This window comes from Saccopteryx bilineata, chromosome 2 (assembly GCF_036850765.1).
Source record: "Saccopteryx bilineata isolate mSacBil1 chromosome 2, mSacBil1_pri_phased_curated, whole genome shotgun sequence".
Lineage (NCBI taxonomy): Eukaryota > Metazoa > Chordata > Mammalia > Chiroptera > Emballonuridae > Saccopteryx > Saccopteryx bilineata.
In genome coordinates this window covers 379,174,733-379,191,752 of record NC_089491.1, presented here as the reverse complement: position 1 = coordinate 379,191,752, position 17,020 = coordinate 379,174,733, and the positions used below count along the sequence as shown (strand labels likewise).

General features: G+C 44.3%; 1 protein-coding gene across 1 annotated transcript; it reads left to right on the top strand.

Moving 5' to 3' along the window:
* Positions 1-5,207: 5,207 nt before the first annotated feature.
* Positions 5,208-16,723, top strand: ANKRD40 (ankyrin repeat domain 40). The gene is made up of 5 exons (XM_066263965.1): positions 5,208-5,580; positions 10,729-10,877; positions 11,688-12,170; positions 13,472-13,653; positions 14,309-16,723. The coding sequence occupies exons 1-5, from the start codon at positions 5,447-5,449 to the stop codon at positions 14,453-14,455; spliced, it is 1,095 nt and encodes a 364-aa protein (XP_066120062.1). The 5' UTR covers positions 5,208-5,446; the 3' UTR covers positions 14,456-16,723.
* Positions 16,724-17,020: the final 297 nt, after the last annotated feature.

Genomic DNA, 17,020 nt, shown 5'->3' with positions numbered 1-17,020 from the left:
GCGCTTTCCCAGCATGCCGTGCTCGCGCGTGCGTTCACAGGGGCACGCCCAAGTCTGGGAGGGCGAGGTCGGGTCCGCTTCCGCCGGCCCAGGGGCGGGGTCTGCTTGAGGCTGGGCCGCGACTCCGCCCCTGCCCCAGTGGCACCGCCCCAAAAGCTTCGACACCGCTCAGAAGTGGAAAAAAGAACAGTGTATCCCTTTGTCCCACGAGGCTCACTTGGTGCCATCTTCCAGTGGAGGAACCTCATTCCATGTTCAGACTCCATTTTTCTAGTTATAGTACTGCGCTCTTGCCTCTTCTACCTGGCTTGGTTCCCCAACCCGGGTTCCTCTGATTCACTGGGTTGGAAGTCAAGGCAGAGATAAGGAGGTTTCTACAACGTCACACGGAGTATGGAGATTCAGTCCTGCACCTGATCCGTCCAGGTCTAGAATTTAAATAAATATATATATACCCACACTGTTCACAAAAAGTAGGGGATCAGGGAATGTGCAGATACTCCAGTACGTTCAGCGGTTTGTATAGTGCATTTTCACCAATGAAGTAAAAGTTGGTTTTGCATCTCATTTACATAATCAAACAACTTTCTTTGACTTGTTTGCTTTTCTGATGCTCTTAACAACAAAAAAAAATGCTTCTTTTTTTTTATTGCTTCATATTCATTTTGAGATATCCCCTAATTTTTTGTGAGCAGTATATATTGATTCATTTATTCAACAATTACCTGAGTACTTCAAATGTGCCAGGTAAGCTCTTAAAGCTTGAAGCTAAACTCTGAACCTTTCAGACACAGTCCTCACTCCCACAGATCTTGAGGATTAGTGAGGGAGACAGTTACTAAAGAAATACTATCAAATATGTCAGTATAATTCATGATAAATTAAGGGTGAGGATGCTAAAGCCAGATCCCCTGGGTTAGTAATTCCAGCTCTGCCATTGTCTTCCTTTCTCTATCTGCAAAACAGGCTCATGATAATAATAATAGTCTCATACACACTAAGTTATTGTGACTATTAAATGAATTGATATAGGATAAGGTGTGAAGAACAGGCCCAACACATTTTGAATCCATTTAATCATTAGCTATTATGATGAGGGGAAAGCAGTGTTCTATCAAAGTAAACAAGAAGCCTCTCTGGAATGACTGAAGACCTAAAAGAGAGTAAGGCTCCAGCCAAGCAAAATGGGCAGAAAAGAATTCAAGGCCTCATTTCCAGTAATTCAGAATGTGACTGTGTTTAGAGATGGGGCCTTTAGAAAGGTTAAAATGAGACCTTTAGGCCTGACCTGTGGTGGCGCAGTGGATAAAGCATCGACCTGGAAATGCTGAGGTCGCTGGTTCGAAACCCTGGGCTTGCCTGGTCAAGGCACATATGGGAGTTGATGCTTCCAGCTCCTCCCCCCTCTCTCTCTCCTTTCTCTCTCTCTCTCTCTCCTCTCTAAAATGAATAAATTAAAAATAAAATAAAATAAAACTTATTAAAAAAATAAAAATAAATAAAAAAATAAAATAAAATGAGACCTTTAGATTGGGCCCCGATCCAGTCTAACTGGTGTCCTTAGAGGAAATGTGGACATGCAGAGAGAAACCAGGGATGAGCAACACAAAGGAAAGATCATGTGAGGACACAGCAAGAAGGCAACATATGCAAGCCAAGGAGAGAGGCCTCAGGAGAAACCAAACCTTGATACCCTATAGAACTATGCCAAAATTCCTTTAGGTCAGATGCCATTTCTTATTCATCCTTATATTCCCAGATTCCCACACAGTACATAACATGTAGAAAGTAGTTCAAGTTCATTCCTGACCCCATTGATATAGTTTGGCTGCCATCCCTACCACTCTATTGCAACGTTCCTTTCCAAGGTCGCCAGCAATTTCCTTGTGGATAAATCCATTCTATACTTTTTAGTCTTGTCTTTCCTGCCTTTTCGGCAGCATTTGACCCCATGGATAACTCTTTTCTCCAAACCCTCCCATTCCTTTGCTTTTCTCCTATTCCAACTGCTAATATTCATTCTCATTTGAGGATTTCTGCTCTTCTGTCCATCAGTAAAATGTTGGATATTCTTTGAGGTTCTTTCTTTGGCCGTCTTCTCCTAGGACTCAATACACTGCTTTGGGTCATCTCTTCCATTCCTATGACTTCAGCTAGCACCTGATGACAGCCAAATCCAAATCACTAGTCCAGAACTCCTTCCTAAATGCCACACCCATATATACAACTGTCTACTGGGCATCTCCACTAAATGAAAATCAGAAAAAAAGCACAATTTCTGCAGTCTAACTGCTTGAATTCAAAGCCTTGCTCCCTCACAAAGCTGCATGCCATTGGGCAAGTTACTTACCTCTCTGTGCCTCATATAATACTAAGGGTAATTACAGGGTTATTGTGGGTACTAAATGAGATAATTCATAGGTAATTCATGCACAGCACTTATCACAGCCTAGCAATAAGTGTTGCTAATAGTAGTAATTGAAGGTCTTCAGAAAGCTCAATTCAAATGACTCAGAAATGAACTCATCACTGTACCTGAGATCGCTTCATTCTTTGTCCCCAATTTCAGTAAATGGCAGCACTATCTGCCCAGCCAGAGACTTGGGTGCCATCCTTGTTTCCTGACCATCACTGCCTTCCCAACCTATCAGGGTCTGTTCCTCGACTTAATCCTGTTGGAACATATCTACAATCCATTAAGTGTTTCTGATGTCTAGGCTTCACATGTATCCATAGAACAGTCCTGCAAAATAAGGGCTATTATTATCATCATCCTTATTTTGCAGATACAAAATTTGAGGCACAAAAGTTCAATAACTCATCCAAGATTATATGAGAGGCAAAGCTGGGATACAAATGGAGGCAATATGGTTTCATTCTCACAACCACTATGCCATATGCCATACTGTTTCTATTGTAATACTTATCACATTCTGTTGTTTGCCCCCTCTCCCCTGCTGGACTGTGTATCCTTTGAAGTCAGGGACTCTGATTTGTTTACAGCAGCATTTTCCGCGACTAGAACAGTGCCCAACAGAAAGTGCCTGCTTAATATACCCCATGAGTAGGATAATTCCCTAGAGATAAGATGAAGTGTAAATAGGCCTGACCTGTGGTGGCGCAGTGGGATAAAGTGTCGACCTGGAACACTGAGATTGCCAGTTCGAAACCTTGGGCTTGCCTGGTCAAGGCACATATGGGAGTTGATGCTTCCTGCTCCTCCCCCTTCTCTCTCTCTCTCTCTATCCCCTCTCTCTAAAAATCAATAAATAAAATATTTTTAAAAAAAAGATGAAGTGTAAACAGATGAAAGCAATAGAATAGCCATCAGCTTGCATTCAGTTATGGCCAGGATTAGAGACTTTGTGGAGAAAGTTTTTGCATTTGGTTTTTTATATGTGAGGATGACAAGCAAATGATTGGAATTAGAGGTAAGTAGAGGATGAGTTTAAGAAGATATTAATATTCACTGATTCATCAGTTATTGTAGGACACATACTATAATCCCTTTAAGGAAGGAGAATTTGACACAAATTCTTACAAGAGCTCACAGTCTTTCGAGCGCAGTCACTATCAATTTTTTAAAACCACTATTTAAAAAACAAAACAGCCTGACCTGTGGTGGCGCAGTGGATAAAGTATCGACCTGGAAATGCTGAGGTCGCCGGTTCGAAACCCTGGGCTTGCCTGGTCAAGGCACATATGGGAGTTGATGCTTCCAGCTCCTCCCTCCCTTCTCTCTCTCTGTCTCTCTCTCCTCTTTCTCTCTCCTCCCTAAAGTGAATAAATAAAATAAAATAAAATAAATTAAAAAAAAAAAGAAATACAAATTAAAAAAAATAATAAAAAATAAAAAAAAACAAAACTGCTATTTTAAAAAAAAGAGGCTACTACCAACTTTCATGTCACTCAAATTGTCTTAAAGGACCCAAATTCAGTGTCATGGAAGGTAGTTCAGATGAAGACTCATGTTGGATTTGAGAATTAAAATTTAAATTGGGGGACAAATAAAAACATAAGCTCAGAGTTCCAGTTGCCCTGGAGGTCAATTTAAGTGTGCAGTTAGTTTATATTCAGCACCACCTGGTGTGCACTGTGTACTGTGTTGGATTACTCCGTTAGAATAAACAAATAGGCATGTTGGTTTTCTTTTTCTTTTTTCTCCAGCATGTTGGTTTTCTTAAATAGTAGCAAAAAAAAAAAAAAAAAATACTTGCTGTGTAGGCCACAGACAGCTCCAAGAAAGGGAAATGAAAACTACATGCCTAAATTTGTCCCTTCCTATTTCATCTCTTTTGGTTCAGGCCTTCCTCCTTTTCACTGCAGGGTTATTTCCTTAATCCCCCTGACCCCATCTGCAAGGTTCCATCCTGTGCCACATTGGAAAATCTCTTAGAGGCACCTGTGCTCAGCAAAACAATATTTTCTTTTCCCCCACAGGGTAATAACTCAGTGCCAACCAGGCTCTGAGCCTCATTAGATTGAGGAGGCAAAGAGGCAAAATGCTGCTTATACCCAGGCCATACCTTTCCCTGGAGCTTCTTGCATCAGGACCAGGATAGCCCCCAAAAGTCTTTTGGGTGGTCTTTCCTTTCTGTTTTCCTTACTTGGCCTTCATGAAGAGTAATTAGTTATGACTTATAAACAGTCATAAATTAAAATGTATAGACTCCCGGCACAGTATAAGTATTTTCCCTGAAAACCAAGTTAGGAAAAATCCCTGTTAGAAGAAATAAAATGTAAAACAAGGGCAATTAAAATAAATATTCGCACTGAGTGGTCCCAAGCACTGTCAAAAGAAGAAAGAACAACAGTGTAATCTATCTCTGCAATAATGGGCATATAATAGTAGGGTGGTTTTCAGCCCATTCCCCATCCTGCTGGGCTAGAGTTGGCTCAGATAAGGAAAAACAGCCCAAGGAACCAGAGGGGAAAAAACCCACCAATTATTTTTGAAGCCTGGTAAACAGCCTGCGCCAGAGGATAAGGCTTTTCTGGCTCCCAAATATGCTTTTCTTTTTTTTTTTTTCTTTCCATGTGTCTGTCCTCCTCCCTTGAAGCTGTGGGGTGGGGAGGTCTAAAAATAGTCCGTGAATCACGGCTGATAATATTGTGCAGCAGTTACATAAACAGCCCGTCCGGGCGGCGGGACCGAGGTAGGAACGGAAAATATCTGGGTCAGCGTTGTCACTCTGAATAGGGTCCCCCGGAGCCGGCCTGCGGGAGGCGCGGCCGGGGAGGAGGCTGGGGCCTGCGGGCCGAGAGCAGCAGGGCAGCGACGGGCGGCCGGCGGGAGGGAGCAGAAGCCCCGGGCCGGGCGCGGGAAGCGGCGCGAGCAGGGCAGGCGAGCCCTGCGCTCTGTGCCCATGGCCGGGAGCGGGCCTCGGGAGCAGGGGCGCTGACAGGCCTGGGGCGGCGCGGGCGGGCGCCTGGGGCCGAGGGGAAGATGAGCGCTCTCCTAGAGCAGAAGGAGCAGCAGGAGAGGCTGCGGGAGGCCGCGGCCTTGGGGGACATTCGGGAGGTGCAGAAACTGGTGGAGAGCGGGGTGGATGTGAACTCCCAAAATGAGGTCAACGGCTGGTAAGTGGGGAGCGGGGGAGGACCAAGGTCCGTGCCGCTGGCCCGGGCGTGGGGCGGTCGCCCGTGACCTCGACGACGCCAGCTAAGGCGTGGCCCGGCGCCTGGGGCCTCCGGGGTTGTGTGCTCTTGAGGCCACCAGCCCCGGCCCTCCTGCCTGGTGTAGTCAGGGGCGCGGCCTGCCTAAATCCTGGCCCACGTGGTCTTCCCAGGGCGGCACCCGCTCGACCCCCGGCGTCCCGCCGTCCCTGCATCCCCTGGCTAACTTGGCCTGAAAGGTGCTGGCTATGGTTCTCACGCCCATTTGGAGCTCGCCCCGGTTCAAGTGTTGAATTATTTATCATAGGTGCTTCTGAACACATTAGTCGAGCCAAAGCATAAGCAACTGAGCAAATATGAATCTTACATAAACTGGTACGATTGCTTTTCTCAAGACCAGAAAGAAAATCACTTGCATCAGGATTCTTCTTCTTTGTCTCTGCAGCAGTGATTGCTGCTGCTTACAGCTGCCTTTGAGGGAAGACTCGAGCGTTTTGCTTTGTTTTCCTGTTACAGTTTCAAATAAAGACTTGGATCCAAGGCTTCCGATGCCTGTCTGCAATTGAGCCCTTCCCAGTTAAATAAGCAGTCTCTTTTTAAGATGTACTGGTAGTCAAATTTTTAGTGTCAGGTTATTGAGTATTATTGAGTATTATTCTGCCCTCTTCACATTTAAGTTTAGCTTTTAGTTGATCATGCCTATTTTGGTAGCTTAGAGTTAAGGTGAGTTTGCAAATGTTTTATTTTTTAATGTGGAATCATACATTGGAGCTTTGGGACATTGGAAATGGGTTAACCCCAGAAAATAACTTAATATGAAAGCCAGGACCAGAACCATGGTTTCCTGGTGCCTCACAAATCTATCTCCCTCCTTACCCTAAAGAAAAAAAAGGCTGAGTAGCTGTTGAGAAAGCCAGGAAACCGTAGATAACCGCTGTTTCGTTTTGTTTAAAAGAGTTTGCAAACAATCTTTCTGTCGTGTGTGTACCTTTTCTGAGCACTGCTTGTGGCTTCACAAGCTGTGGATCCCTGTCCTGGCACTGGGAGGCAGTGTTGTGAAGATGAATGAGCCTGTCTTTCCTGCAGGTTCTTGTACATTCCTAGCTATTCCAACATCCTGGAGTCCCTTCATTTTCCAATTATTTCAGAAGAGTGTTGTGATCATTTAATGAGACGAAGCGTAACTACTCAGGGACATAGCTTTTATTATTCTCTCCATATTACAGATGAGGAAACTGAGGTCCAGAAAGATTACATAATTTCCCCAAGGTCATAGAATTAACGGTAACTAGTGGAGCTGGGAAATGAACGCAGCCTCAGTCTCCGACCCCACTTTCCAAACCATAATGCCTGCCTGTAGTAGGTACTGTCAAAAACAGGAACACAGGCCCAAGGCCCCAAGGACAGCAAACCAAGGCTATTGCATTTTCAGCTCCTCTCAGAAATGTGACCTTAAACCAGTCAGATCAGGACTTTCCTGATCAATGCTGTGGAGGTTATCTATCTAATAAGACTCCTGCTGTCCCCAAAGAAAAGTGCACTTGTCTGACAAAAAACCCCACAACTCTTCACCCCACTCAGTTTGTGCCTATAACAGCCTTTCATTTTGTATGCTTCTCAGAGCTCCCTTCTATTTGCTAGATAGAATGCTGCCCAATTCACAAATTGTTTAATAAAGCCATCTGGATAGATCTTCAAATTTACCCACTTGAATTTTTTTTTAACAGAGCTCAGTAATGTAAATTGAATCTGAAGTAACCTGAAGAGGCTTCTCATAGATTTTATTGGGACAGATGTCTAATAGGCACGTCAAATTCAACGTGTCAGAGCTGTCATCCCCTTTCTGGGCTCTCATCCCCTCACTGCCTCGAATCCTCCTTATCTCAGCACTGGAGGTGCTCAGGCCGGGACCTCGATGTCGTTCTTGCTTCTGGTCTCTCCCTCACTCCCCACGTCCAGTCCAGTGGCTCGACTAATTCTGCAGCTCCCCCTCCAGCTACAGTTGGAATCTGAGCACTTCTCACCAGCTCTGCTGCTGCACCTGTGGTACAGAGTCCTATCATTCATTCATTCTGTCACCTGGGTCACGCAGGAGCCTCCCAACTGGTCTCCTTGCTGTACCCTTATATGCGACAGTCTTTTTCAACACAGCAGCCAGAGGGATGGGTCTGTACTTGAAATGTAATGTGGATCTCTCTGCTCAGGACCCTCTAATGACTCTCATCTTACTCAGGAAGAGCCCGCAGGGTCCTGCAGTTTCCACTCTGGTCCGATCCCCCCTCCTTGTCTGTGCCTCGTCTCTGGGTTTGCCCCTTTGCTTTCTTCGTTTGGCTCCCCTGGCCTCCTTGCCGTCCCTGAAACGTCAGGCACAGCCCCGATTCAAGGCCTTTGTGTTTTCTCTTCCTGTCATCTAATACTTCTGCTCCCTCACCTCCCTTGATCTTTGCTTAGATGTCATCTTGAAGAGCCTTTCTTTGGCCCTCAATTTAAAATTGCCTCTCCTCTGCCTCTGGCATCCCCTAATTCCTTTTCTTGCCTTATTGTCCTATAACACTTCATAACCACACTTGATAACCATCAAGTACACTGTTTGGTTTGCTTATTTATTTGCCAGCTGCCTCAGTTTCTTCATCTGTAAAATGGAGGGAACTTTGATAATAGTACTTAACTCATGGGTTGTTTGGAGGATTAAATAAATTAATATGTATGTGTATTGCTTTTAGACCAGTGTCCAGCATGTAAAACATTATGTCTGTGTATATTTTGCAGGCAGTGTGCCGGGTAATGGGATGTAAACATTAACCTCCAAAAGCTTACTCTCTAGCACAGAAAAGCAGCATGGTTACTACTTTCAGTTCTTAGTAGCTCAGTAACCACAATTTCAGCACTGATGAATGATGATGCCCAAGGCCTCCGGTCTGAAATACTTCCCAGCAGTAATAGGATATTCTGGCTGCAAATTTAAAGCTCAGAGAGTTGAAGTTTGAAGATAGAGCTTCCACATCAACTGTAATTTAGTGTCTCACATACCCCTTGGCTTTAAGGAACAAGTATAATGCCTCATAAAGAATTTGAACTGGAGGGAAAGGGGGTGGGGGGAAGTAGAAGAGGGTATAGGGGGATAAACGGCGATGGACTTGACTTGGGGTGCTGAACACACATTACAATATACAGATATATTATAGAATGGTATACCTGAAACCTATATAATTTTGTTAACCAATGTCACCTAATAAGTTCAATCAAAAAGATTTTTTTTTTGAAAATACTGCCTGGTTGCGGTGGTTCTGAGTTAGGACTGCCCAGAGCCACGCAGGCCAGGATGTAAATGATGGTCGCCCAGGGTGCAGGGCTGTGCGGTGCAAGCTGTGTTGACCTAACCTCACTTTACATGGTGATCCTTTAGTTGGTTTGTCTCAGAGTATCTCAGACCCACTGGCAGTAAATTACCTCCTTCACTGTCAAGCTTATCACGAACAAGTTTGTCATGATTTACTACTAGCAAGTGAGCCCTCTATTTCCAAAAGGGAACATATTTTTCTCATCTTGCTCCATTCATGCTCTATTCGCTTATTATAATTATTTACTTTTCAAGCCTGTACTGCAGACATTCACATACAGACACTCTCAGCTGCAGTTTGCCTAGAATCAAGGATGCATTGGATTCTTCTACTTCTAGCAACATCTACCTCCTTCTTGGTTCACTCATTCAGCAAATATTAATTAAGCACCTGTATGTCTAAGCAGATACTTCCTTATCTTCATGGAGCTTATGTTGTAGAAGTCTAGATCAAGAGTCTTCCCTTACTTTTCCCAAATTGTCAGTCGGTTTTCATAGAGTGCACCTGAAAGGCACCCGAATAATCTAATTCTACTGAGTACTATTGTGGAATGTCACTCTGAAGCATCAGTGGGGTTGCTCCTAGCCAGCTAAACAAGCCAGCTTTCTGTCATAAATGTGAGAGTGCTCAGGATACAAATCAGGTTTTCCCTTGAACCAATTGAACGTTCTAGATATTGTATTTCCCAGGTAAGTGACCTAATTCTCACTATTGAATATATCTTCTATTCTTTGCCTTACCTGCATTTAGCTATAAGCTCTGAAGACATTTGTCTTGGTTCAGTTAGAGAGTTGGTGAATGAGGACATTTCAAAAGAGTGGGGAAAAGTCTTTTCCTTCCATAATGTCATTTAGCTTTGACCACTGGGGATCAGTTTAGTAGCTCTGATTCCTTTCATTTCTGTAAAGATGGAGTTTTTGCTGGCATGCTAATTTTATTTCTATACAGTGTTAAAGTAGCCCTTCAGTGTGTGCATAATCCCTCTGTGTACAATATTAAATAATTAGTTTTACTTAAGTGAATCTAGTATGGTAGAAGGGTTCTTAAATTTTTGGTCACTGACGTACATTTTTTAAAAATGCCTTCAGAATGAAAGACTGTGCAGTGCCTTACATTTAAGCAGATGAGGGTATGTTTGTAGCCTTCTGGAGAGAAGAGAAGCCAACTTTTTTAAAAATGGAAATTTGGAAACCCTTTTTTGTGAGTGTGAAGGAAAGAAAAAAGAGGAAAAGGGAGAAAGCAACTGAGAGTCAGGACTAGCTTATATAATAATAATAATTTTAGTGGCAGAGCAAGCTTGTAGATAAGAGATGGTTATTTGCCTGATAATATTTAATCTTCAAGTGATATATTTGATGCATATGAAGCAAGTTTCCATAGTCCCTAAAAAAGGAATATGGCAATATAAGGCTATATTTTAAAGAGATTGAGACAATCTAATGAGCAATACTGATAGAATAACACTCAGCAATACCATTAGAGTTATCCAGCCAGGCAGTCAGCCTTCTGGAAGCCATTGAAATTAAGGCGCCCAGGACAAATTAGTTTCTCCCAAGGGCCAGAAGTGAAATTTTAAAATCAATTTTAAGCATACCATGTATTTTGATCATCTGCTTTTGGAAAAGAAAAGTTGAAATTACCAGCCTGGTTTCCTGGACCTTGCTGAACTCTTGCATGTATTTATGTATATATTTACTACCGTGTCAAATTTGAAATTCCAAGTCATTTCTTCTTTTCAAATCACTCTTCCTTTTCCTTTTCTTTGGGACAGGACCTGTTTACACTGGGCATGTAAACGCAATCATGGTCAGGTGGTCGCTTACTTGTTAAAATCAGGAGCTGACAAAGAGATTCTTACCACAAAAGGAGAAATGCCTGTTCAGTTAACATCAAGGAGAGAAATCAGAAAGATAATGGGAGGTGAGTCCATGTTTGGGGGGCAGTTTTTGATTTTTGTCAAACTAATTTAAGACTTGTGGTATTGTGGGCTACATTCTGGATGCCATTGAAACAACTAGCCTATTTCTAAGAGCAAAGACTATTACTGTGCCTAGATCGTAATTCTCTGTTGTTTCTGGAAATGTAGGCATTATAAGGGTTTATTTTGTCAATTTGTAAAATTTAAGATGATACAAATGATAACCATAAGCTTAATGAAATATTATTTTCTTCTGACTTGAAGAGGCACTAAACACTGACCAAAGTATTTGTCATATACCATAGGACACTAGGTTTCACAAGACACGCTTTTCTTGGTCAGTTTTATTTATTTATTTATTTATTTATTTTTCATTTTTCTGAAGCTGGAAACAAGGAGAGACAGTCAGACATGACTGTCGGGCATGCGCCCGACCGGGATCCACCTGGCACGCCCACCAGGGGCGATGCTCTGCCCACCAGGGGGCGATGCTCTGCACATCCTGGGCGTCGCCATGTTGCGACCAGAGCCACTCTAGCGCCTGAGGCAGAGGCCACAGAGCCATCCCCAGCGCCCGGGTCATCTTTGCTCCAATGGAGCCTTGGCTGCGGGAGGGGAAGAGAGAGACAGAGAGGAAAGCGCGGTGGAGGGGTGGAGAAGCAAATGGGCGCTTCTCCTGTGTGCTCTGGCCGGGAATCGAACCCGGGTCCTCCGCACGCTAGGCCGATGCTCTACCGCTGAGCCAACCAGCCATGGCCTCTTGGTCAGTTTTAAAGATCTATGTAAAGGTTCTGTGTTTTTTTCTTTTCAAGTGGAAGATGATGATGGTGGTGACAACCTCCCACAGATGATGAAGGAGTCAGAACTGCCCTTTGTTCCCAACTACTTGGCCAACCCTGTCTTCCCTTTTATTTACACCCCTGGGGCAGAGGAATCGGCCCAGCTGCAGAACGGGGGCCCCTCCACACCTCCAGCATCACCCCCTGGAGACGGCTCTCCTCCGTTGCTCCCCCCTGGGGAGCATCCCCTGTTGGGGGCTTTTCCACGGGACCACACCTCTCTGGCATTGGTTCAGAATGGGGATGTGTCCGCTCCCTCTGCGATACTCAGAACACCAGAAAGCACAAAACCAGGTCCTGTTTGTCAGCCACCAGTGAGTCAGAGTCGATCACTGTTCTCTTCTGTCCCGTCCAAGACACCAGTGTCTCTGGAGCCTCAAAATGGGACATATGCAGGACCAGCGCCAGCATTCCAGCCATTTTTCTTCACCGGAGCATTTCCATTTAATATGCAAGGTAATCCCTTCTCGGCAAACAGCCTCTGCAAACGGAACGACAGCATCCAGAGGTCTAGTGCTTTACTTCCTATTGTTTTAGCCAGTGGGATTTATTTATTTTGAATATAACTACAGACTTACAGAAAAGTTGCAAGACTAGTATCAGGAATTCTCTTTATTCAGATTCACAAATTATTTACTTTTAGCCCTTTTACTCTGAACTGTTTAAGCGTGTATTTCCTAAGAACAAGAATAGTCTCATATAATTACACACAATACAGTTATCAAATATAGGAAATATAACCTTGATATATAATACTGTTCTCTAATCCATCACCCATATTTAAATTTTGTCAGTCGTCTCAACAGTGCCCCAGCTGTATTCACTCCTTCCACTCCGGCCCCTGCCCGGGATCACCCGTGACATTTAGTTATCATGTTGGTTTAGTCTCTTTTAGTCTGGAACATTTCCTCAGCTCTTCTCTGTCATTTTGGACGTCAGTATTTTTAGAGTTCCGGCCAGTTATTTTGTAGAATATGATTTCCTGTCATTCTTTACTAGTTAGTATTCTACTGTAAAGAAGGGCTTTCCCTTCCCCTTTTATATCATCATGAACTCATAGGTTCTTATTCTGTTCATTGGGTTATAATTCTTGCTGTTATTTTGATGTTCAAATTATGCCACATTTGCCAAGAGGGATGTTTAAGCCAGTTCTCGTGTCCCTGGGACATGGCCCATCATTCTGGGAGCACTGTCTTACTTGTACAGCAAGATGTGTACTCCCAAAGCCAAAAGTCCTCCCTGATTGAAGTGTACTATATTCAAGTCATAATTAGACTTTAATTTTTATTAGAAGCTTTCACCCTTTTACTGTGTTTACTGCAAGGAACTTCATATTTCATAAATACCTTTAGTTCCACAGTTGTTCAGTCTGTTTAGAATAATTCATGGAGCATATCTTGCCCATGCCTTCTTTTCACATCTCTTTTCCTTCCCCCTTTTAAGCCTTTACCTCCTTAGCTCCAGCAGTGGAAATAAGCTCTCCTCCATCCAGCTGTGATGGTTGTCCCCTCCCCTGCCCGCCTCCACTGCCCTCTTTACTCTGAAGCGCGCGCAGCCTTAGACGCAGCGAAGAGTGCGGGAAACTGTTCCAGCAGAGCCAGCACAGGGCTCGAGCAAGTCCTGCTGCTGGTGCTTGGCTTCTCTCACTGGGTGGCACAGACATGACTAAGTATAACCGTCTTCTGGAAGAGAGCTGGAATTACATAGGCTGATCATGCCCGGGCCAGGCATTAACACTTCTCTCTCTCTTTTTCTAGAGCTGGTACTCAAGGTGAGGATTCAGAACCCATCTCTTCGAGAAAATGATTTCATTGAAATTGAACTGGACCGACAGGAGCTCACCTACCAAGAATTGCTCAGAGTGAGTTGTTGTGAGCTGGGTGTTAATCCAGATCAAGTGGAGAAAATCAGAAAGTTACCCAATACTCTGGTGAGAAAGGTAAGGAAAGGTCTGTTAAGCATGGGTGGTTGGTGGCCTTTTTCAGTTGGGAAATACCCAGTTTCTTCCTTGGTTTTATGAGTCATACTTGAGGAAATGAAAAGATAATAGAAAAGGAGCAAAGGGTAGTTTTCCACATATAGTCATTGAGCTTTCTTTCCCTCTACTGGGTTTCTAGAGACATTGGCATCTTTGAAAGTTGTCGGATGCCAGAGGGAATATTCTGAATTACCATTCACATGTATCTGTTTTCAGTTGTTTCTGTAGTGAGCTAGAAGGATTACCTGAGTGCACGATCAGAATGAGGGCAAACCCACATAGATCCACGTGTGGTCCTCCCAACATCTCTCGGTTTTTGAACATCAGGCTTCTAGCTTCCCAGAGCACCTGAGTAAGACTGATTCCTGCATTCCCGTCCCTCCGATGTGTGCTCATCCAATAGCAGCTGCTATAAAGGGCTTCCACCATTCCAAGCCAGCTCATGTCCCTGGGGACTTCCTGCACTGTCACTGACAGCCTGCCACAGGGAGTTTTTGTTTCGTTTTGCTTTTAGACTTTAAAGTGAGCCAAAATACTGGTATCAACTCAACACATCACACCAAACATATAGAGACAAGTGGCTCCCCTTAATCTGATTAACCTATTTTTGTTTTAGGACAAAGATGTTGCTCGGCTCCAAGATTTCCAAGAGCTGGAACTGGTTCTAATGATAAGTGAAAATAATTTTCTGTTCAGAAATGCTGCATCCACACTGACTGAAAGGCCTTGCTACAACAGGAGAGCTTCAAAACTGACTTACTAATGCAGTAGGGACTTTTCTCACCGAGTGTGGTGACAGTGCGCCTCACCTCTGGGCCAAGGACTAGCCATTGCTCCAAATGCCTTGATGCCCGGTGGGGCCCCTGGTGCCACTGAGTAGTATACACTAACATTGTTCTGCCAAGGTAGGGAGCCCTGACCCCTAAGCAGTGGTGCCACTCTTCCAAGCCTCTTGGTGCACAATAAACCTATTGCTCGAAGCTGTGAACAGCAGAGAAGTGGTCTGGAGAGGCAGAAGCCGACCGTCTGTATCCAGTGTGTACTCTGTGCCGCATGTAAGAGCATTGTCTAAGCAGAGACTGAGGGGGAACCTACTTCCAGCCTCTCCTGGTGACAGTGCGCCTGAAGGGCCAGGATGCGCTTTTCTTGGTGCTGCATGCTCACAACTCTCCTGAAATGTGAACCGACTGGAGAGGAAAACGGGAAAGCACAGGGACTGGACAAATGGGTGTTAGTGTGACTGTGGCTGCTAGGTTTCACATAACATATTTATAAATGTTACTCAGGTTGAAAGTATTTAAGAATACAGTTACCTAATTGTAAATATGCTGTTAACCAAAAGAGCTTCCCCTCCCCCACTTTTTCCTTTGTAACCACTCATGACTGCTTCTCTGTCTCAAGTCAGCCATTGCCTAGACAGGCATCTCTGCATTAGCTCCCCTTCGTGGTCACTAGAGGGCTCTCCGACGCCTTCCAAAAGAGCAACTGCTTTCTTTCAAACCAGCGGTTGCTGCCATCGCCGTGTGAACCGCCCTGGAGAAGAGCACAAACCTCGCCTGTCCATGCTCTACGCATTCCTTTTCCACTAGGAGTGAAAAGCAGTTTTTGAGACTGAATCTGTTGCTGTTTGAAAGGTTATCGTGGGAAACGGAGCTAAAGGAGTTAGCATACTTATTTTTGTATCAAAGATAAAGGTTATTTTGAAATTTAGGATTTTACACAACTCTGAAATCTGTTGCTTTTGTAAACAAATTGTTTGATCTTAGGGATCCCCCACAACCCCCACCAATCCACTGCCCCAGCAGAGTCAGTTGTGAGTCCACCAGGCTTTGGTTCTGGGCAACACACACACACACACACACACACACATACACACACACACCTGATTCAACTCTTGGACATGGCATGAGAATTCTGTAAAAGAATGCATATTCAAGGATTCTTTTCCTTGCCTTCAGTGTCACTGATGTTAAGGGAAGCCACTGTCTTGTTGAAACAGCTTAACTTTAGAGATAAGAACGAGCACACAGGAGAGTAGGGGTGGAAGCCAGCTGTTGAAGAGCATCCCTGCTGTCTTAAGAAGCTTTTTCCCCATAGTGCCTATAGTTTCCAGAGAAACTGAACTTGCTAACTGTGTTAATTTTGTTGGAACACGGCTGAGAGAGAATGCGCAGAAGACGCCAATGGAAGAGGATGTGGTGGTGCTAAGATGGCAGCCTCCTGCTGCTGTGCGAATGAGCACTGTGGTGGATGGAGGTGTTGCCAAGGCCAGCTTCCCGGAGTCACTGGGTTCAGTGGCAACAGTGTTCCAGCAGTTGCTGATGCTGACTTACCCTGTACAGTGTTTGCATGGCAGAGTCAAGGTTACTCATTACTCCCTGTCTCTGAAGTGCTTCCAAGAAGAGACCTCCCTTGTGTTTCAACCAATCAGAAGCTAGTTTATGTAGACGTACAGACCTTTTTCCCCTTTCCTTTGAAAAAAGTTAGCTTAATGATAAAATTAAGTTTAATTCTATCCTGGAGGAAATTAATTCAATATTAATTCACATCTAAATCCCTGGGGTTAAAACTCTTCGGGCCATTGTGATCAATCAGAGATTCAGAGGCAGTGGGGGTCCCTGGCTGGGAGGGGGATCCCTGGCTGGCAGGCAGCCCATGGAAGAGTAGCTCCAGGGCTTAAGAAACGGGGAGCCGGGGGGCTTGGGGCTCAGGGAGAGGTGGGCCCTACATGGGTCTCTCCTGTAGAAAGTCCTCTTACGGCTCCTATGGATGGCAATGGGATAAGACTGCACAGTTGTGGGTAGGTGAATTTAAAGTCTTAATCTATGCATTCAGAGAAATATTTTTATATGCTTTGTGTAATTTATAACAAAGATTTTTTTTAGTTTTGTTAACTGAATTCAGCCCTCCTCCACTGCATATTTAAAGCATGTGTTCACACCGTGCGTAAACACTCACTGAAGATAATTTTCTTTGTGCATTGCTGACTGTTCAAATATAGCAAGTATTATTAAAATTAAATATTAACTGACCAAGCCCACGTTCTTTAATTTTGGTCTCCTAAACTGCACTATACTTCTAATCACAGAGGGTTCGTATTGTTGGACGGTCCCAGGGACAAGATGCCCTGGAGGAAGACTAGAAGGGACCAGTCTCCACCTGAGCCCCTCCGTCCGGCGGCTGCGGGGTGCGCATGCCCTGTCGGCGGCAGCCGGAGACAGATACCCTGGGCAGTGTCTCCCAGTTCACGGCAGTCAGCTTCATCTCCCCGGAGTAGCTGAGCCAGCTAGATGAAGGTCATCCTCTATTAATCACATTCTTTGATTAT

Bases quoted from the DNA above. Each gene is read 5' to 3' on its own strand.
- ANKRD40 (XM_066263965.1), top strand. From the start codon at position 5,447: ATGAGCGCTCTCCTAGAGCAGAAGGAGCAGCAGGAGAGGCTGCGGGAG. The intron at 12,171-13,471 runs GTAATCCCTTCT...CTCTTTTTCTAG, and splicing joins ATTTCCATTTAATATGCAAG to AGCTGGTACTCAAGGTGAGG. The intron at 13,654-14,308 runs GTAAGGAAAGGT...TTTTTGTTTTAG, and splicing joins CCAATACTCTGGTGAGAAAG to GACAAAGATGTTGCTCGGCT.